The 22,275-nt window shown below is 32.6% G+C and overlaps 1 protein-coding gene across 4 annotated transcripts in view; it reads left to right on the top strand.

Annotated features, from left to right (window-relative positions):
- Window positions 1–14,789: 14,789 nt before the first annotated feature.
- Window positions 14,790–22,275, top strand: part of LOC18446405 (TRAF-type zinc finger-like protein) — a 31,042-nt gene continuing 23,556 nt past the window's right edge. For 2 of the 4 annotated variants that reach the window (XM_011629572.3, XM_088855975.1), the window contains exons 1-3: window positions 14,790–14,844; window positions 14,981–15,045; window positions 18,850–18,985. In XM_011629572.3, coding sequence (XP_011627874.1) covers window positions 14,993–15,045; window positions 18,850–18,985 — 189 coding nt within the window. In that variant the 5' untranslated portion in view covers window positions 14,790–14,844; window positions 14,981–14,992. Of the gene's footprint in view, window positions 14,845–14,975; window positions 15,046–18,849; window positions 18,986–22,275 lie in introns of all 4 variants that reach the window. The other 2 variants (XM_011629571.3, XM_088855974.1) reach the window with 1 other exon arrangement.

The following is a 22,275-nucleotide window of genomic DNA, read 5'->3' as shown; positions in this document are numbered from 1 at the left end:
AAGTGTGGATACTCAATCAAAATTGTTGAACAAAGTGTAGCTGTTCACAGTGAACAAGAAAACTTTCAATTGTTATCTGATAAAATAATTCAATCACATCTTAAAAAAGAATATAAATATTTATCTATAGGACTAATACAAATTGCAATAAAACCTCTCACCAGATTAGGACTAAATAACTCTATACTTTTGTGTTTACGAGACAGTAGGCATAATCAATTTAACGATTCTTTATTAGGAATTGTAAAATCTAGCCTCTGTAGTGGACCAGTATACTTTAACTGTTTTCCTAACTATTCTGTATCACTTAGCGATCCAAATATCCTCAAAGTATTAACACTTAATTTAAAAACACAAGGGTTTGATATGAACCCTGGATCTCAAAATATAGCTCTAATATATATAATTTGTTATAAAGTAATGAATACTTTGAACCCTAACGTGTTACACATTGACACTAAAGGGAAGACATCATTCTTCCAAACAAATGTAGAAAAAACTAATGCTATAGTTCCTCAAACATTAAACTGGTCTCAGATAGTACTACCCAAGACTTGGTCTATTCGAAATGAGAATAAAAAATATAAAACCCCTGTTAATAACAGTCCGGAACAAATTATAGAACATCCTGATAGACAAATAGAACTGCAATTTAAAAATAAAGTAAACAATAATAGAGTCAAAAAACAGAATTCTGAAAATAATACACTAATACCTGCTAGGAAATCCATGTCTACCATATCCCAGGTGACTAGAGAAGAACCCAGTATCCAAGGACTTACTAGAACTAAAAGTAATATACATATTCCCAAATATAAACAAATATAAGCAAGCTCGTTAGACACATTATGAATTTTTGAAAAATGATTTTATCTGAACAAAATATAGAAATTCGAAATTGGTACTTGAAAGAATTTCTACAAGAATTAATAGATATATTTCATAAGAAATACAGTAAATTTCTAAAAAAAATAAACAAACAATAGGCTTCTATGATTGGTTAATCATGACACTTAGAGAGAAAAATGTTCCTGTCCCAAATTTTGGAATAAATACTTTAGAATCGCAGTATCAAACATTTCAGGTAAGTGGAGGAGAAAATATTTGAAGTATACACCCTCCTGAAAAACCCCTTCTAATAAAAGGAACTTCACAAGATCATGCAGACCCTAGAACAGTTACAGAAACCAAAACTGTACCATATAAAATGGCTCCTACTGAATCTATGCATAAAGTAGAATTATTACCACATATTATAGAACAAAATAATTGTACCAATCTTTCCTTACAAACCATAAGTAAGCAAACAACTCGAATAGAAAATATAATAAGACAACCTCAAGAAAAAATAGACGAAAAGAAAAAATCAGTCTTATTAAAACCACCTCCTGAAATAAATAAAAATAGATTTACTGTCAGAGACAAAGAAGATAACAAAGAACTTATAAACCAATTAGTATCAAAGTTGTCTCAATTACAAATAAAAGACAGTAAACGAAAAGGAATAATACTCCAAGAATCGGAAGCCCTGACTCTCCAAGAAGAGCCCATAATTGAAAATACAATTGAAAATATAGAAAATGCTTTCAAAGAAGAAATACAACTTAAAGACAATCAAAATATTGATAGAATATCTTACAGGTCTAAATGGAGACCAGTAGCTCCAGCTAGAATGTATCATACTAGACTTACACCGGTAGACATTTAGTTTGAAGAAGACTTAATAGCACATACAGTCTCCTATTCAGACAGAACAATAGTCAATTGGAATATTGATGGTATGTCAGACCATCAAATACTTGATACAATGAAGCATATGACAATGTATGCCTCAGCCTATAAAATAGCAAGCAACTATGATCAAGAAGTTGCCAAAGCCATAGTCTGTAGATTCACAGGATGGCTTCGAGGTTGGTGGAATTTCTATATGAATGAAACAGCCAAAAATCAAATTCTTAATGCCACACGGTAATGGATAGTAAAAAATGAACAAAATCAAGATATACCATACAACGAAAGTGACTCTATGAATACTTATATACACAAAAACTCTTCATTTTATTGGAAGTACATCCTTATTAGAAGCCAGAACTGAGGATCTGCTATCTAATTTACGATGTCTTACATTATCACACTATACATAGTATAAAGATGTGTTTTTCTCGCACCTGCTAACTCGCGAAGATAGCAGCGCTGATCATTGGAAAGAAAAATTTATCGCTGGTTTACTTTCTCTCTTTGCTAAAAAGGTCAAAACTCACCTCAAAAATAAAAATGGGGGAATAATACCCTATTCTGCTTACACAATCGAAGAACTCTCTACCGAAATTTGTGCCGAAGGATTAGCTTTGTGCACTGATCTTAAATTAAGAAAACAATTAGAAAAGCATAAAATGATAGGTAGAAAAGAGTTAGAAGATTTTTGTGAGCAGTTCAGATATAGTATAAATGCTTCTCCAAATAAAATATATAAAAGAACGATAAATAGAAGAAATAAAAAAGAAAAACATAAATTCAAGAAAAATTAAATAGAAAAATTTGCCAAGAAAATCTATAAATATAAAAAAGGAAAAAAGAAATTGCCAGTCTGTTATAGATGTGGCAAAATAGGTTATTATAAAAATAATTGTAAAGTAAAAAGAAAAATAGATGCTCTTATACTAGACGAAGATTTAAAATCCAAAATATATGATACTATCTTAATAAATGAAGACTCTAGCACAGAAAATTCATCATTAAGTTCAGATTCTCAAATTGTAGGAAAAATAGAAGATGAGAATTTAATATGGACTAGTTCAGAATCAAGTAGTTCAGATTTAGAAGAACAAGATTGTTTTTGCAATACTCTTACTAATGAAGAAAATTTAATTCTAGATATAATAGACAAAATATCTGACCCGGATGAAAAAAGAGAAATAATAACTCAGTATATAAAAATAGCAAGACTAAAAAATAAGCCCATTCCATTAGTAAAACCATCTGAAGACTATAGTTTCTCGAAAATTTTGAAAAGAATTAGCAAAAAAGAAGTTGTTCAAAGAGAACCTACTATTTCAGAATTAAAACAAGAACTTAATGAAGTGAAATCAGATATCCAACAATTGAAAATTAGAATTAAAATTCTAGAATTACATACATAATTCTCTGAAAACTTATCTGATGATAATGATGAATTAGAATTTGATAAACTATTAAAAGGCAAGAATATTATTGAGCCTGAAACATCAAATGCTAAAGAAACAATAGAAGACAATAATTATGTCAATTTAATCAACCAAGTAATCACTCAAAAGTGGTTCACTCTAATAAAAATTATTGTAAACAATGAATACAGTTTTCAATCTCTAGCATTGATTGACTCTAAAACAGACTTAAATTGCATTAATGAAGGTTTAGTTCCTACAAAATATTTTAGTAAAACAACTCAAATACTTAATACAGCAGATGGAAGTAAATTAATCATTAATTATAAGCTATCTAATGCTGTTGTCAGCAACAATGAAAATTGTTTTGAAATATCTTTTATAATGGTTAAAGGATTAAGTCAATCAGTAATTCTGGGAACACCTTTTCTAAGTTTACTCTATTCTATAACCATTGATGGTTCTGGAATAGAATCAAATATAGATGGTCATAAAGTTAAATTTGAATTTATAGACATAACTAAAGCTAAAGAAATAAATAATGTTAAACAAAACATAGAAAATAAAGAAAATTTTTTATGTTATCTCAAAAAAAAGATAAGATATAAAATAATTGAAGAACAATTACTATTACCAGAAAATAAGAATAAAATGGAAAACATTCGAAATCGTATAGAAAAGGAAATATGCAATGATTTGCCTAATGCGTTTTGGAGTAGAAAAAAACATATAATAAAGTTTTCATATGAAGATGATTTTGATGAAAATAAAATCCCCACGAAAGCCGGACCCATTCAAATGAATATAAGGCTTTTAAAAATATGTAAAAAAGAGATAGATGAATTACTAAAAAAGGGATTAATACGAGAAAGTTCTTCCCCTTGAAGTTGTTCTGCATTTTATGGGGCAAACAATGCTGAAAAAGAACGGGGAGTTCCTAGACTTGTAATTAATTATAAACCACCAAACAAAATTCTTAAATGCCCAATACCTAATAAGAAAGATTTATTAGATAGATTGATAAATGCATGTATATTCTCCAAATTTGATATGAAATCTAGATATTGGCAAATCTAGATAGCAGAAACAGATAGATACAAAACAGCTTTTAATGTACCTTTTGGTCAATATGAATGAAACGTTATGCCCTTTTGACTGAAGAATACTCCATTCGAATTTCAAAAAATAATGAATGACGTTTTCAACCCCTACTTTAAATTCATGATAGTCTATATTGATGATGTATTGATCTTTACAGAAGATATCCAGCAACACTTCGAGCTTATCAATACATTCTTAAATGTTGTCAAGAATGCAAGTTTGGTCGTATTTGCTAAAAAAATAAGTTTATTCCAAACTAAAATCAAGTTTCTTGGTCATAATATACATCAAGGAACCATTGTCCCAATTGAAAGAGCAATTCAATTTGCTGATAAATTCCCTACTGTAATACTTAATAAAAATGAATTACAGCGATTTTTAGGATGTTTAAATTACATTGCTGATTTTTATAAAGATTTAGCAATTGAAGCTAAACCTTTATATGCTAGACTAAAGAAAAACCCCCAAAATGGACTGACGAACACACTAAAGCAGTTCAACGGTTAAAAGCCAAGGCAAAGGAATTACCTTGTTTGACTTTGTCAAATCCAGATGCATTCAAAATAATGATAATAATAATGATAATAATAATCATAATAATGATAATAATAATAATAATAATAATAATAATAATAATAATAATAATAATAATAATAATAATAATAATAATAATAATAATAATGATGATGATGATGATAATGGTAATAATAATGATGATGATGATGATGATGATGATAATGATAATGATAATGATAATGATAATAATAATGATACTAATGATAATGATAATGATAATGATAATGATCATGATCATGATCATAATAGTAATAGCAATAGCAATAGCAATAGCAATAGTAATAATAATAATAATAATTGTTCTAAAAGATGAATCTAAAAGAACATGATCTAAAAGATCCAAAAGATCACAAAGATTAAGAGAAAAAGGATCCTAAATTTTTTATGGAGAGAGAAAAAATAAGATCTAGAAAGAAAAAATCGAATCTAATAAAAAACAAAATCTTTTCAAATCTACCTTGGTTTTCTTCTTTTTATTTTTGTTGGAAAAATAATTATGAGAAAAAAAGAAAAAGCTTTTTAAGTCTAAAATACGGATCTGAAGCTCAAGGTGCCCCACGGTGGCGCCAAAATGTTTACACTTCGATCTGCGTCAATCTCTGTGATGAGATCTGCTCAAATCTTATAAAAAACTGTATTATTTTTTAAAAGATATAGAAAGTGGGGTCGCTTGAATTATGGGCTCAGAAAAATCCTAGATATATACAGATCCGGTCTTTTTCTGAGTCCATTGGCAGTGCCAGCTCCAAATACGTATTTTGACTTAAAAACGCTTCTAAATTTAATTAAATCTAAAGATGAATTAGTTTTCAGAAAAAATAAAATAAAGTCGATAATTAAATGATGAAAACAAACTAAATCAAGCAAATAAATATATACTTACCTCTAGGGACCTAAAACCTGGAGTTTGGGCTTGGATCAGGCCGCTCTTTCTATTTACGCCACCATCTCCTTTTTTGAATGTCTTTGCTTACTGAAATTGGTAGATTTAAGGTTATTTTGACCTAGTTTTAGGGTTCCTAAGGCAAGAGGAAACACTGAGAATTTTCGGTAGGGTCTACCCAAGCTTTTCTTGGGATTAGAGGAGAATCTCCTTATTTTTCTAAGGGTTTTGGGATCTCCAGAGGTTAATAATGATTTTTGATATTTTCTATAATTTTTTAGAATTTTTACTGATTTTTTCTAAATTTTTTGGAATTTTCTAAGGGTTTTTCCTATTTTTGGTATTTCTAAGGCTATTTTTCTAATTTTGGGAATTTCTAAGGGATTTTTTTTGTGGTTTTTGATCTCTCCTCTTTGGGTTATGATTTTTCCTTATTTTTTTGAGGTTTTTTGAAACTTTTTGGATTTATCTTGAAGTTTTAGCTCTATCTAATTAAAAAAAGCGTATTTACTGTGTCATCAGATGCGTTGACTACGTCATCAGCTCACAGGGACCAAATTATCATTTGTTATATCTTTTTATCCGTAGGTCCGATTCAGGTGATCCTTGTACTGTTGGAAAGCTCTATAGGCTCTACTTCAAGTTGGAACATGCATTGAAAAGTTTTGGGATAATTATATTGGGTCTAGGTTGCCTAAGGTCTACTAAGGTTTGTGTAGTCCTTTAAGACCAGAATCGATATTTTTCAAAATTCCCTTGGCCAGAATTTTGAAGGGGCGTCTACAATTAGGTCTAGAAATCCATCTCAAAAATTGATTTATTAAGGGGCTTGCATTTCTGCATGTGCGGGCTTGGCCCACACGCTAACCGTGTCCGCATGCTAACTGTGTCCATATATGAAATTCATGACCAGTGTTGGCTGGAGGGTGCAATAGGATCGCATATATTGAGGATCAAACCAAGAGGTGAATATACTTGCTCAACAAGGGGCTCAAGATACTAATTTGATTGTAAATAGGTTTGAATTTACCTACTGTAATTTTGGTTACCAACAAGCTATAGTTTAAATCATAGTCTTATTCCAACTAATTGGGTGTCGACTATATGAATCTGATTCAGTCATCAAGGGCCATACCATAAGTCTTACTATTTTAATCGAAGCTCTAATAGGACATAGATGAAAATAGATTCCGCCATCAACGGCCATATCATAAGTCTCACTACTTTAATCCAGGCTCTAATAAGACAGATAAAAATGGTGAGAGTTTGCATATATTAATGAAATTGAACCACTTTAAAGTTAAAACAGATTTTATTTTTAACTTATAATTAGTACAAGTAGCGCATTTCATTCATCCCTATTACCTAGTTTGTAGTCTCTCTTTTTCTCATTGCCTAGTTCATGATTCAATATGAGCTGAAGATTTCCTAACTATTTCGCTTAATATTAGAAAATTTTGAGTGCATCTATGAGAGATCTATCATTGCAATATAATATATGGCGAAGATTTTATCTCAAAGCCAATTCTATCAAAAGTGATTTTAAATCAGTCTGTGCAGCTCATTAAATACGTGCTGGGTATCAACGCACCTGAGTCCAGGCTCTTCCACACGTCAATCTTCATGCGTACGAGTACTGAACCTTCCGAAAATTGTCGACGTGGGATTAATTTTTGTCTCTTTTTTTAATAGGCAAGTCAGGTCTTAGCATATTAAATTAAGGTGCATTGAGCATCATATGATAAATATTAGTTATGTTTTTTTTAGGTGAGTCTCATATGATAAAACTGCATGTTAAATTAGCGTTATTTGAGCGTGTCAATTAAATGAGCATCTCTTTGAAGTATGTCATATTAAATAAGTATATTTTTTAATTTATGAATCTTAGTGTGGCATATTAATGTGTGCCATGTCTCGAAATTAATGTGTCATATTAAATAAGTCTCATCAACATATATTTTTTAATTAAATAAATTAATTAGCTTGCCAAATTAAAAAACGGCCATATAAAAGTTTTTGCTATTTAGGTTTTATTAATATATTTAATTTTTATTTTATTTTTTTTGTTGCTATTGTGCATATTGCCGGTATGATTTTTATATATTTTGAATTTTGATATTTTTATTTTTCATTTTTTTTGGGTAAAGTTGTTTTGAATTTTTTTAATATCATAACATTAGAACTTATTAGGGGTTTTATTTTTAAATTTAATCATATGACTAATTTGTTAATCACCTTTACTATAATATTATAATTAATAATTATATATTGATAACCACTTTTTGTATTTATTTATTATTTATTTATATTATAAATTTTGTAATGTATTATTTTTCTTATAGTTGTAAATAATATTTTTTAAATTAGATGATATTATAAGACATTTTGGATTTACTCTTATTTGTATAGTAAAATAATTATAAAATATAAACAACAATTTCAATTTCATTACATAATATTATAGTTTGATAGGTTGTGATAATTTTGAATGAGTACAGTGAATTAAATATATTTAATACTTTCATGTGATTCTAATTTTGCTTTTTATGTGAATTATTATTTTTAATCTTACAATATTATAATACTATATTATAATTAATAATTATACAAACATGCAGGCAAAAAAACAACGTCTCAATATTCATCTATTTTTACAAAGTAATGAAAGTACATAATGCACTACTCCTAATTTCTTTTAAAAAATAAAAGAATACTATTTTTTAGAGATTTATAGTGATTTTTTTTAAAAACTTTGGAACAAAAATGCCGATTCGGCCGATCGGATCCACCGATCCAACATAGGTAAAGGTGAGACCAATTCAAGTCACCAATCTATTTTTTTAAACCTTGGGTGGAAAGGATTTATATAAGATTTGATGGAGTATCTATTTTCATAGGATATGAATCGAGAGGTGCCATTGTAGCCCACACATTTATTTATGGCATGCATATATTTGCATGTGCATACATGAAATAAATAAGGCTCTAATGATGATGATAATGTAATAATACGCGCATGTGCATATGCTTATCTCAAAATACATTAGATTCTAGCCCATAGTGTCAGGCCACTGTCCTTAGCATCTTGCATGCAGGCTAAGTGAACAAATCGCAAAGAGAGGGAGTGCACATGCAAACGAATAGGCCATTGTTGTTGTTGTAATAGGCCATGCAGTTATGAATTGGCATATATGGGCAATTAATTTATTAATACCTTGTGGAGTAGGCTAACCATACTTGTGAACCTCATTTTAATGGGCCATTTGGGTGGTACTAGTGTACAAGCCTCAATGGTCATTGTAAATGTGGGTGTTTGGGTGCATATTCAAGGCCATATAAACCTTTTTTCCGGAACCTTGAGGGGCATAATCAACACATATTGTGCAGGAGTATAGTGAAATGAGCTCGAGCCATGGCACTTTGTCTATTGCTTGTACATGTGAACCTTGTATTTTATACAGAACATAACAAAACATTGTCCTTTCGAGGTAGCTTAGATGTGAGATTCGTATACAAATATGTGTACATGCAACATTTAGGAAAGTGCATGCATATTCATTTTCAAGGGGGCCACCACACATGGGAGAGAGAGAGGGACTCAACGTTAGGAATGGGGTTTGTGCTTCATGAGTTAATTGTTGATGATTGTAGGTATGTGGCCCAAGTTCGATTCCTAGGATGAGTTACTTCTTGATGATTGTAAGTCTATGCCCCAAGTTTGATTCTTAGCATGTAGGTACCCCACCCCAAAAATAATATATATATATATATATATATATATATATATATTATAGGTGAAAATGAATAATGATTTCGCCTACCATCATCACCATCCAAATTTCATTGCACGGTTCCAGTTGTCGGCTGGTGTTTCAATATTTTTTTTTACTAATCGGAATGATATGAAATTTGGAGCGTGTATACATCTTAGTGAAGTGCACTTAATAAAAATATGAAAAAAAATAATTCGTAAAATATAAATTGATTAAAATACCCCTGTAAATTTTCGGGGTATTTGATTAATTCATGTTTTGCGAAATAGTTTTTTTCATATTTTTATTAGGTATGTCTCACTAAGATATACATGTGTCTCACTAAGATATACACACGCTTCAAATTTCAAGTAATTTGGATTTGTAGAAAAAAATGAAAATTGAAACACTACTAGACAACTATGACAGTGCGATGAAGTTTAGATGGTGATGAGAATCGACGAAATCATTGTTTATTTTTGCGTATATAAATATATATATATATATATATATATATATATATATAGAGAGAGAGAGAGAGAGAAAGAGAGAGAGAGAGCATCTACAAAATGCCTATTGGTGAAGTTCTACAGTACTTTTCCTACACTTCATCACCGTCCAAAGTTCATCACACGGTCACAGTTGTCCGGTAATATTTAAATTTTTATAATTATTGTACTAATCAAATTTATTTAACATTGGAGACGTGTGTATATATGACCAAATCGCACCAAAATAAAATATTAAAAAAATAATACAAAGAGAGAGACTTACTAGCCCCAAATTTGACTTCTTAAGCATGCCAACTAAGGTCGAGTTAAGTCATTCTCCCAAAAAAGGAAAAAGAAGAAGGTCGAGTTAAGTTCATTAACATAAGCAAATTTTGATATAAAAAAAAAGTCACAATACTTTATTGTGAATTCCTTAATGTTAAAAAATTCAGGATTATATTTATTTCGTTGTTTCAATTCGACATAATAATATACTCAATGCAAAATGAACCAAAATAAAAATCCAGTAAGTAAGATAGGGATTTATATGATTATCTTTCTAATTAAGTAAAAGTAAATAGCTTTCCAATAAATCCTCAAATTCTACCCAATATTCAGTGCAAATAAAACATGATTTTGACTTTCCAATCTTCTTCTTGCTTGTGCATTTCTCTCCCAAACTTCAAGTAGCATTCGAGCACCATACAAGCAAATAAATAAAAGGAACAAAATCATTGATTTTAGGGATTAGCAGGCCCCTTGTATTAGCTTAAGAGAAAATTGTGAAAGATGGGGCTCCCCAAAAAGAGATTGAAAGAGAAAACCTCAAGACAGAGCATTAAAAAATTAAAGGGATTGTATAAGATGAGATTATCTACCTTTCTTACAAGAAGGTCAAAATTATTTATACCCATCCAACATGAAATCTAATAGATTGGGTGTTTTACAAACTTCAATAAATCTTTTTTTTTTTTTTTTTCATTTTGAGCTTAGTCAATAAAATAAATACAACCGCCTAATTTCACATCCAATGGTTAAAATTAATTGTGATCAATTTATACGAAAGATAAATAACCTCATTTTATACTTTTCCAAATTTGACAAATCTAAATATATTACCCTCTCCAAAAAATAGATAGGATGAATGGCCTATTACAAACCCAATGGCAAGAGCAAACCTAGAGAGAGAGTACAACAAAGGTTCTCATGGCAGTGAGAGACATATCTCCAGCTCGCCGCCCTCAAGGAATTGCAAGGGAGAGGGGTAGAAAGTTTGTGGAAAGGTGTTTTACCCTTTCAAGAAACCCACCTTATAAAATATTTATTGTGGGTAACATACTGTATGATCATCAACCACATATCAATTATGTGGTTGTCATGACTTATTGTGTAATCATCAACCACATAATGAACTTCATACACATACCTCTTGCTAGTGTCCTAAAAAAATATGTCGAACACTTGCATTTTGTATTATATATCATTTCAAAAGATGGATTCATACAGGTATATTTCTATCTTATGATTAATGGATAATATCAATGGTCTCTCTCTCTCTCTTGCTAGTGTCCTAAAAAATATATCGAACACTTGCGTTTTGTATTATTCATCATTTCAAAAGATGGATTTATACATCATATCGAAAGGTATATTTCTATCTTATGATTAGTGGATAATATCACATTAGCAGGTAGCTAACACACATCACCCCAAATGGCAGATTTGTGTCACTTGAACAAATCGATAGCCCGTAAAACATTGAATCATGCCATGATCTTATATGGATGCTCAAGCTATCTAAATTGGACGTTGATAAGTTAATATTGAAATGTAACAATGATTAATAATTGGACATTATGTTCAAAGAGCCTTGCCATTTGTTATTGTTTCGACCTTGCAATCTGAATCTTAAGGTCAATAAGACATGCTAGCTGGAGGTCATATGCTCAATGAACCAAGCCATTTGCTATCATGTCTACCACCTCAGTGTGTATCTTTGAATCATAGATGGAGATCATGCTCAATTGCTTAGATAAACAAACTAGCTTTGTAATGCACATTTCCTAATCTATAAAATTGCTACACGAAGATCATGTCCAAGGAGTCATGCCAAATACGACTATCCAGTTTGCCATTGGATTGCAGTTGTTTGGACTTTAGATTTAAATGATTGCTATTTGGCAATGGTTACTGGAGCTTTTCGTTTCGAGGGATTTCACAATACGAATGAACCAATAAATGGCTAATGACATAAGCATGTCTTTGTTAGACAGGATTGGAGGGTTGGTTGTGGACTTTGGTTCTATTTTTTTCCCTTAAGCTAATTTATTCCATCTCTTTATACCGGGAGATATAAAAGGCCCACACTGAGTTAAGACTAACTTGATATATAAAATATGAGATTCTATACTATGAGACCATGTAGTTTTGGTACAAAGAAGTCAAAAATATCCTTAGCCATCGGATGTGAATTTTAATGGCTCAAAATATGTCATATAGTTCAAGAAATTTTATTTTCAACCTTCTGCCTAGTCAATGACACATTCCCAATATCTAATTTCACATTAGACATCCGATAATGTTTGTGACTTCCTTGTATCAAAAATAATATTGTTATTGTATACATGTCCATAAGATATAATAGTATATGAGAATGGTCCTATAGTGTATGAGAATGGTCATGAAAGAACCAAGAAAAACTTTTTATTTGGCTTTTCTCGAGACAATGTTTATTGGGAACACAAATCTAACTTTTAACTATGTACCTTACTATACCATGTGATCTTAATAATAGATCATACTAAGTCAAGAGTTTATGATTCTATCTGTTGTCCTATTGTGGATAGGCTATGACCAAGAAAATCTCCACTGTTGGACGAATATGCTAACTTCTAGATTCCCAAATTTCCACTTTTCCAAGTTTAACCATAAAAAAAATGAATTCACAATTTTTTTTTTTAAAAAGCTACAGCTTAAGAACAATTAGATTCTGTTTTACAGATTTTTAATCAAAATACAATTTCACCAAAATTAATCTCGGTCAAACATGCCCCTTAGTTCTTACCGAAATGTTAGGAATACAATTTCCCCGCGAAATTTAGATTTAGGTTATCAAACTTGTGCATTAAGATGAAGCCCGAGGAGGGATGTGTTCAAAGAATTCGTCATCATCATAACTCTTTTTCAATTATTTGAGATCTTTCGAAAAATTAAGTCGATAAAAAAGGAATTTTTTGTCAACTCAATTTCTTTTTCCTACTGCTCTTGTGGACTTTTTAGAGTATTTAAATGCGGGTCCCTTGTTCGGTGAAAAACATTAAATTAGCCTTATTAAAGAATAATAAACAAATGTTAATTCTTTAATTTTTACAATTTTTTTCACTAATGCCCTTTAGTTTAGTTGATATTACAAAGTCGCTACACTTTAAGATAGAGAATTTCTTTGAAGATGAGGACAGTAAAAATAAGATACAGCACTTTGCATAGAGAGGATGAGATTAATCAGAGGCGGATAGATTATGAGACTGACTGGTGAAAGCTCCAACTGTTTTTAGTGGCTGCCATCTTTGGGAAAGATTTTCTACTTTACGCTATCTACTTACTCCATCGGAAAAAACACATACTAGGGATACATTTTGGACCTCAAATTGTGTCAATGTAATCTCTACAAACCATTGAGTAATCTTAGTAAAAACAAAATCTAAAATATAAACTCTCTATGTATCCGAGAAAACTAATGTACGAAGATTGAATAGAAACCGTCCAATTTTTTAAAGGGTAGACCTAATGTCACAAAACTCAAAATTTAAATTTTTTTTTTTTTAGAATAATCATCTAGTAATTATTATAGGGAAAAGTTTATATAAGGTTACAACTTTAAAATGTAGAATCACATATGCACCTCAAAAATCTATCGGAAATGTTGTTTTAATATTGAGAAAACCCTCTAATCGATCATCTCGACATAGAGATGCATGAATATAAAAAAAAAAACATTTTCGAGTCTTGAAAATAGTTCATCTTACAACACATTTTCTAGACTGTACATTTTCAAGATTTTCATATATTTATAGATCTACTTGATTTTAACTATTTTTGGAATTAAAAATTTTCTAATTACACATGAAAATAGATTTTAAGATAATACTAAGTATTTTTTTATAACAAAAATACATGTTATAATAAAATTTTAAGGTGCACCCTAATTGGATTGTTTAAGATTGCAACCTTATAGAAACCGCACCCTATAATGGTTCCCAAAAATTTTAGATTAAAAAGAAATCCTTCTAGAAAAGTCGAGAGGGTAGATTCGAGTCCAAGGCCAGATCCGAACTTGAAAAAGATTATGGGACCCAGACTTGAAGTCATCGGACTCAGACCCGAAAATATAATACAAGACCTAGGCCCGACTCGACTGGACCCAACCCAAAAATTAAAATATCTAAATATTTAAATGTATTTCATAAAAAACTCATAAATATAATGTGGGACCCAGACCTCGACGCAACCCGCCGAATCTCATATTTGGACCTGTATCAGACCTGGGTCGGGTCTAACGGACGGTCACCCATCGAAGTAGGGTCCCGCCAAGGGAAAGCATAGGCGGTACAATAATAATAGGGATATTACCGTCCACCGTCCATCCATGCATCCATCCCTCTTCCCATAATCAACCAATGTCAATTTCCTGCTCTTTAACTTTTTCAAGATCGATGACTTTTGTCCATCGCTTTGTATAATGAATGGTGATGACAAAACCAGGGGCAATTTGGTAACCTTCCCATTGAGAGAACCAAAGAAAACGAGAATAAAAGGTAGCTAGAGCCACAAAAGGAAGACTTTCTTTCTACCTCACTCTGTAATCGGAGCAAAGCAGCCTCCTTTACTTCAATCCCAAGGTCTTCCAGGGGATCTCATTCTTTTTTTTCTTCTTTATTTTTGTACTCTCTCTCCCTCTCTCTCTCTCTTTTTTTTTTTTTTTTTTTTTCATATTTTGTAAATTCTGCTTTCTGGGTTTGGTGGAGTTCAGTGCAGGTAGAAAGATCAATGAATTCCATGGCAGTTAGTACGGAATTCTCCACAACTCTCTGTAATCATTGGTATGGAACCCCTTCCTCAGAAAATTTCATATCTTTTTCCCGTTATATATAATTATGCATTATTAATTTATTTACTCTATATTGTTCTCTTTTTTGTTGGTATCTGCTTTTTTGCTTGGTGTTCTCTGTACTTTTCTTCCTTTTTTTGGGGAGAATGTGAGAGTGTTTTGGCTTTTCGAGGCTAAAATAGAATTGGGCTTCATTGATTTGATTGTTTTTTTGAGAATAATTCATTGATTTGATTGTTGGATGCGGATAGTGAAGGTTTAAATCTCTGGTTTTTGTTGTTTCAATGGTTTGATAGTCTACGTTTGAGTTATGGATTGAATTATGGGACTGTGGATCTCAAAATTACATTGATTTCTGATGGCTGGTCTGGTTTGATCAGTCTTTATGGGTCTGCCCTGATTCTCAGGGTACATTGGTTTGTAATTCATCCGTTTGTAATTCATCCATGTATCCCATGGATATTCAGTGTCATATCTCTTTTTCCTTTTTCAAAGGGAAACGTTGGCTTGGATAACCTGCAAGTATAGTGGGTTGAGAAATAAATCTCCGCTCCGATAGTATACTGGCCTTTTGACAGTGAGACGTTGTGAATTGGTTCACTGCAATTGATTATTGATCCCTCTAGTGGTAAATGTGATATGGGTGATATTGATAGGTAACTCAGATTTTTTTTTTTTTTTCTGATTTTTCTAGGAAAAGGTAAGCTGAAATTTGGTGTTGCAAGTGAATTAACCTTACTTTCGATTTATTTAACCACCCTTTCCCAACCCTTAATGATAAAAGACCAAGACCTCTGACTATGCCCTTCTAATACAGATATGGAAGTTTTTGAGTGAGTTCCATGCATTCTAGTCTTTGACATGACTTGGTTAAGTGAAAATGGAATTCCAAAATCTGGTTCATAACTATGACTTACAGAAGCCCCCAATTATGCTTTTATCTCCTTTGGAACTCTCATAAGATTGGACCCAAATGTCTTTACATGGGTTTTTGGGTCTTGAGCACTCATTTTTATTTTTATGAAGCTACGGGATGGGTCTTTAGCGGCTTACATGTACTTGAATGCCATAAAATGTGGATGACTTGGAAGGAGTGAAATAATCACATTTTTAGAGATGCCAACTTGGATAAGAAAAGTTTGTTTGAATTCAATTGAGAATTATTTTGTGGTTAAATGGATTTTTTTTTTATGATTTGTGGTATGGTCCTAATGTTTGGTAAGCAATGGATGGGAACCATTAGATAAGTGATTAAAATATTAGGAGCTGCAGCTTATTGGCGTGGGTTAAGTCCAGCATTGTCGTTTGTTAGGAATAAGGAGTGCAACTGAGGGAGCGAAGCCACATATTTATTGTAGGGTGATTTCCTTGTTCTATTTATTGCAGCCTTCTCCAAAGCTTCCAAGAATATTTTTGGTTTTTTTTGTTTGAAATTAATGTTTGCCTTCTATGAATGTCATTGTGTCATTTCTATAGAAAGCCAATTCCTAGGAGAATTATATCATGATTTTGTTGAACTTAGTAGTGAATTGGCTTATGCTTATGCATATATTCATTTAATGGGTTCAACTCAAGATTGACAGAATTATCATTTCATAAAAAAAAAAGAGTTGAACTTGGACAGTCTATGATGCATATTGGTTGATTTTGGTTGACATCTATAGTTTATTATATTGTGTGCTAATTGTAGCAATATTATTATAAAGTTACTCTTAATTTGATCTGGTTTGAAGCAGCTCCTACAGTTTTCCTATTTGATTAATTAATAACCTTCCATCCATTACACTGTTTTTCTTATTGTAATCCTGACCTCACTGACCCCAAAGTACTTGTGATTGTCGACTTGATATTTAATTGCTTTCTTGTGTTGTAATCTCTTTTTTGGGACAAATTATTAACAAAACTTATGGGGTGCAGATTTTGGGGATATACAGTTCCAAGATAGGGATGTAGGTCTTATCATTTATTCTTCATAAGTTGTGTAACTCTAGGAATGTTGGATCATCTGAACATACACATGTGTTTCCATCGAATAACATTTGGTCTAATTACTTATGCCAGAACACCATAACCCCTTATAGAACCTGCTTCCCTTGTAGAAGCTCCATATTGGGAGTGAAAATCCTGTTGATTGTTAACTGAAAGTTGATTCTTGTTGCCTCTCCCTCATTACCACATGGTTTTTCCCTTCTTGGCTTGATTTGGAAACTCTAGTTTGATCAAACCTTTTGTCATGCCCTCCCTTATGATCCTCTCAATTATAGAGTTACTGTTTGAACTGGTTTTGAATCCATGTGATGCTTTTTTAATGATTGCCATGATATTCTTTTGTGAATGTCCAAAAAAAAAAACAGAAAAATCTCTTGTTTTTTTATTTTGATTTTAGATTTTGGAAGACAGCCTCCTAATTACTCTGCTTTTGTACAATTTAGTACTGGTGGGTGGAGTAACATTTCAATTCTATGTGGATTACCTGCTAGTCACGTGTGCTATGCACAATACTATATTCCAAAGAAATTTTCATTAAAGACCTCTGCTATGCATTTTACCTGTTGGGAGTGTAGTGAAATGCTCAGAGTTTAGAGTCTTAGTCAACATAATCTTGCTCTTGATCATTGATCTCATAGCTTGATTTCATTCACATACAGTAAGAGTTTCCGCACTACCTTGCAAATGTGAAGAACTTCTTTTGAGAGCTACAGGAAAATGCCACTCTTTAGACGGCTTGTGGGTAGTGTTGGACTCTTAGTCACTTGTTGTTCATCACACAATCAAACGTAGGTCATGCAGTTCTTGTTATCCGTTGAGTTATGATGGATCCAAAGAAACCACGTCACTTCATCCAATACATCAGAAGCACTCCAAACAAAGCTATATTCATCCTTTGTATTGTTGGGTATACTGACGTATTGATGTGGATTTGGAGATGTACATGATAATGTTAGTTAAATGTTAATTTTTTTTTCACTGATTTTCAAGTTAGTTCAACTTCAATATCCAGCTGTAACAGCTGATTGGCCTTCGGTCTTAATAGGGTATGTTTGTAATTCCACTAGAAAAGGCATCTCATTTCCTGATCTTTGTAATTCATTTATATACCACCCGATTAGGAGTTTTCACTTAATGATGGAGGATCTTTGTATCTCATATATATCACCTGATTAGGATTGCTCACTTAATGATGGAGAAATATCTCTAATACTTCCTCTTGTCTTCTCTAAGAACACAATCCTATATTTCTTTCATATGGTATCTCGGGAGGAAAATTTATCTTTCTGAAAGAATGGGTTGGAAAGGTGGGCAAGACTAGAATATGCGATAGACGGATAGGCTATAGATAGTTTTTGAATGGTGCATAATGTTACTCGCCTGGAGCTTTATCAATAGCTCGATAATAATACTGCTCTTTGTTGACCCTTTTGTCCTAGTTTAGGCTTTATCATTTCCTTTCGTTTGAATGATGGATCCATTTGATGCAAAGGTGCAATTGTTTGCTCCTACCTTTCCCGTTATTGCATTGATACATACATACTTCCGATTATATGCAAGTGTATTTTAATTGTCTGCTTAAACTGGTTTTGGGAAATCATGTTATATTGGTCCCCATAACAGAAGTTTAGTCATGCATATGTTTTCGTGTAGCTTGGTGATAGCTTTACTATAGTTCATATTGCTATGTCAGATACTTTTATTAATCGGTCTGTCTTCCCATGATTACTATCAAATGATTATATCTTGTTTTGGTTATTTTCCTTCAGAAACATGAATATAAGTAATATGTCAAATTTGCTTTCAGTGACAGAGATATCCCAGCTCCGAATTTTGATTTGCATTATGCTCATTGCATCCGCAACCTTGAAAAATGTAGAATTTGTGGAGATATGGTTCCCAAAAAGCATTCTGAGGAACACTACCTCAATACCCATGCTCCGGTATGTTTGATTGTCATAATATTTTCATTTCAAACGATATGCCTCACTGGAGCATAACTGGATTCTGAAATAATGAAGCCCTCAAGATATTCATATAATTGGAGTTTCTGAGAACTCACTTTTTAGATATCAAGTACAAACACCGAATTTACTACTAATTGTTTGTTATAAATGGTTCGGCAACGTGGTATTATCTTCTGAAATAATATTTTGATATGATGTTTTCTGGAGACAATGCACTGTTCTATTTACCATATATTAATGGTTAAGGATTCCATTTATGCTACACTTAATTAAGTGGCTCAAACATGGTGCTGAATGCATATGGTCATAAATAATTTTGTTTAGATACTGTTCTGAATATATGCCTGTGCTCTATTTTATGAATATGATTTGTGGGAACTACTTGCGCATGCTTCAGTACTGATAGGGGATCTTTTAAAATGTTTTTCAATTGTTGCTATTAGAAATCATGTAAATTGTTTTTCAATGAAGTTGAAGGGTAAATTCTATAGGACAATTGTGTGACCAACTTTGGTTTATGGGGTGGATTGTTAAGTGGTCAAGAAGCAACATACCCATAGGATGAGCAGTGTTTCAAAAAGCGCTAGGCGGCACCTAGGTGGTCGGGGGGTCCAGGCCGCCCAGCGCCTAGGTGGGCGCTCAGAACTTGGGTGGCCAAGTAGAAATTTTTTTTTTTTTTGGATTTTTCTTTTTCTAAAATAGGCTCTAATGAGTTTTAGGTTTCAAATGAACCCACAATTTTGTACCTTTGGTATTAAAAAAATGACCCAAAAATATCCTCAATGAGGGGTCATTTCCGCCCCTGGGCGGGGCGCAGGCCTCTCGGGCAGCCCGCTTGAGTTTTATCCGAGGGAGTAAACTGACAGTATGCTTCAGTGGGGGTACCAAATCTCTTGGTTTTATATATCTTTGGAACTCTGACAGAGTACTAGGATGAGGTTGCTGCATTAACATTGTTGGAAAATGTGTTTATCACTGTATCCATTTTATTTGTTTAATTCTTTTGTGTATTAGAGGGACATGAGAAAAAAAGGACCATGTACAGATGAGGAGATAGAGCTAACTTTTATTGTGATGTAACATCTGCATGCTCCATGCAACTTCTCATTGGCATAAAATGTAATATTTTATCTCCTCTCTGGTGATTTTCATTTAGCACTCCATCATATAGATGTTGGAAACACTTGTGATTCCGATTCGTTTCAGCAATCGGAATCTCGAAATTGCATGTGCCATGATACTTGATCCTGGAATTGCAGTCCATCGTACAATGAAAACCATCAGAGGCGTGAGTCCCAATTATTAGAATCGCGATCCAATAAAATAGAAACCATGATTCTTATTTGTAGGAATTGGTATCCCATCATGTTGGTATCAAGCTTCCTATCTTTCAAGAATCGCACATGACCCCACACAGTTCAATGACTTCCAGAATCGCGATTCGATGAAATAGGAATCATGATTTCTACATTATTGGAATCATTGTCCCCATGGATTGGGAATCTAAATTCCCATAATTTGGGAATCGTGCACCCATCCCCTTTGGTATAGGAGATAAGTGTTTTGCGAGAAAAGATTTAAAGTTTTACATAGATGATTGGGTATAGACATAGATGATGCCATAGCTTGACCCAAAGGATCTATGTAAAACCAAGCAGATACCATAACTTGGTTTTAGATTGAAAGATCAAGGGGTTGTATTTTCCTCAAAATCTAATGACCGCAAGTGGCCATGAATTTCGATCACCGTTAACCCATTTCCTTTTTTTTTCTTTTCTTTTAGAGGTTTAAGACTATGCCCTACCAAATATACAATAAGACAACGAATGATAAGTATTTTACATAGTACCATAGATTATCAAAATAAGCATTTTTTTGATCACCCACCAAACATGCCCCACATAATCCTTTACTTAGTACAGTAAATAATCAATAATAAGCATTTAGTTATTGCAGACATCCTACATGAACATCTTACCTTAAGGTGGGACTGCCACCCAAATGTCTTAGCTTGAGGTGGGAGTGCCACCCACTTTGTGATTTATAGATTGATAAATCTATTGGGCAGCAAAGATTATTGTACATGGATTCATCTTGAAAGTTTATTAAGGCTTTTTGGCTCTTACAACATCTCAGTCTTAGAATGCAAATCATGGGGGCTAACTTGTAATCCACATTTTGAGACTATGATTCCACTATTTATTGGTCAATTTGAAGAGCCAATATGAGCCTCTGCATGAGATTGTAGGTCGTGGGTCTCTTGTAGTTAGGTTTTAGAAGATAGTTGAGAGTCATGGTTGCTAGGTTAGGTGGAGTGCGCTGATAGTCACTTATCTTGACTAATTGGCACCAATCCACTTCTAGATATTTTATTTTTAGTGTTAGAAATATTTATATGAAAATATTTTCAGTATTTATAAAAATAATTTCAGCTACAAAATTTCTTGAAAAGGGCATTTCTGATATATTGATAGTGTGGAGGGGCACATGTGGAACGATCAAAGTCGAATCATGAGCCAATTAATGGATCCCACCCCACATATGTGGCACATCACGTGGGTGGGCTGTGGAGCCCATGGGGGGTCCACACCTCATAGATGTGGTGGCATGCTCCCCCCTCTCAATTTTGTTTTCTTAATTTTGTAAAAAGTTTTTATTAGTTAAAAGAAGATCTTTTAAAAAGGAAATTGTATCCTAATTTTGTGGGAGTTCGTTATTTGAAATATTCTTTGCCAAAATATTTATTTTTGCCAAAATATTTATTTATTAACTTCCTACAATTTTATAGGAGATTAAGGAAGTTCTAGAATATTCTTTTAGATTGATGTTATCCTAGTTTGACTAGAAGTAGATATGGGATCAATGATTCAGGGGATAAGGTTCTTAATATTGCTCCTTAAAGCATGATGGGGATTCATGGGATGGATAGCTCAGATATAATTCTCTCACCTCACAAATTTCCTAAAATCTTATTGGTCATGGTGCGTCATAATTGGATAGATATACTAAGGGGCCTTTGAGGCCTATATAAGGAGGTGAGTCCCTTCTCATTCTACACGCAAATTTCTGTCCTCTCTCTCTCTATCTCTCTCTCTCTCACTCTCTCTCTCTCTTGACTCTCATTACGCCCCACTCTCATCTCTCACTCTTTCGGTGGCACGCCACCCCTTGTACACCACCCCCATAGGTACAAGGGGTGGCATCCACCACCCTAGTTGGGTTTGTAGATGGAGGCATGCTCAGTCCTAGTAAAAGGGACGCTTGTG

This window comes from Amborella trichopoda, chromosome 13 (assembly GCF_054954075.1).
Source record: "Amborella trichopoda isolate Santa Cruz 75 chromosome 13, AtrichopodaSantaCruz75HAP2 v2.0, whole genome shotgun sequence".
Taxonomy (NCBI): domain Eukaryota; kingdom Viridiplantae; phylum Streptophyta; class Magnoliopsida; order Amborellales; family Amborellaceae; genus Amborella; species Amborella trichopoda.
This window is presented reverse-complemented; position numbering and strand designations above follow the sequence as displayed.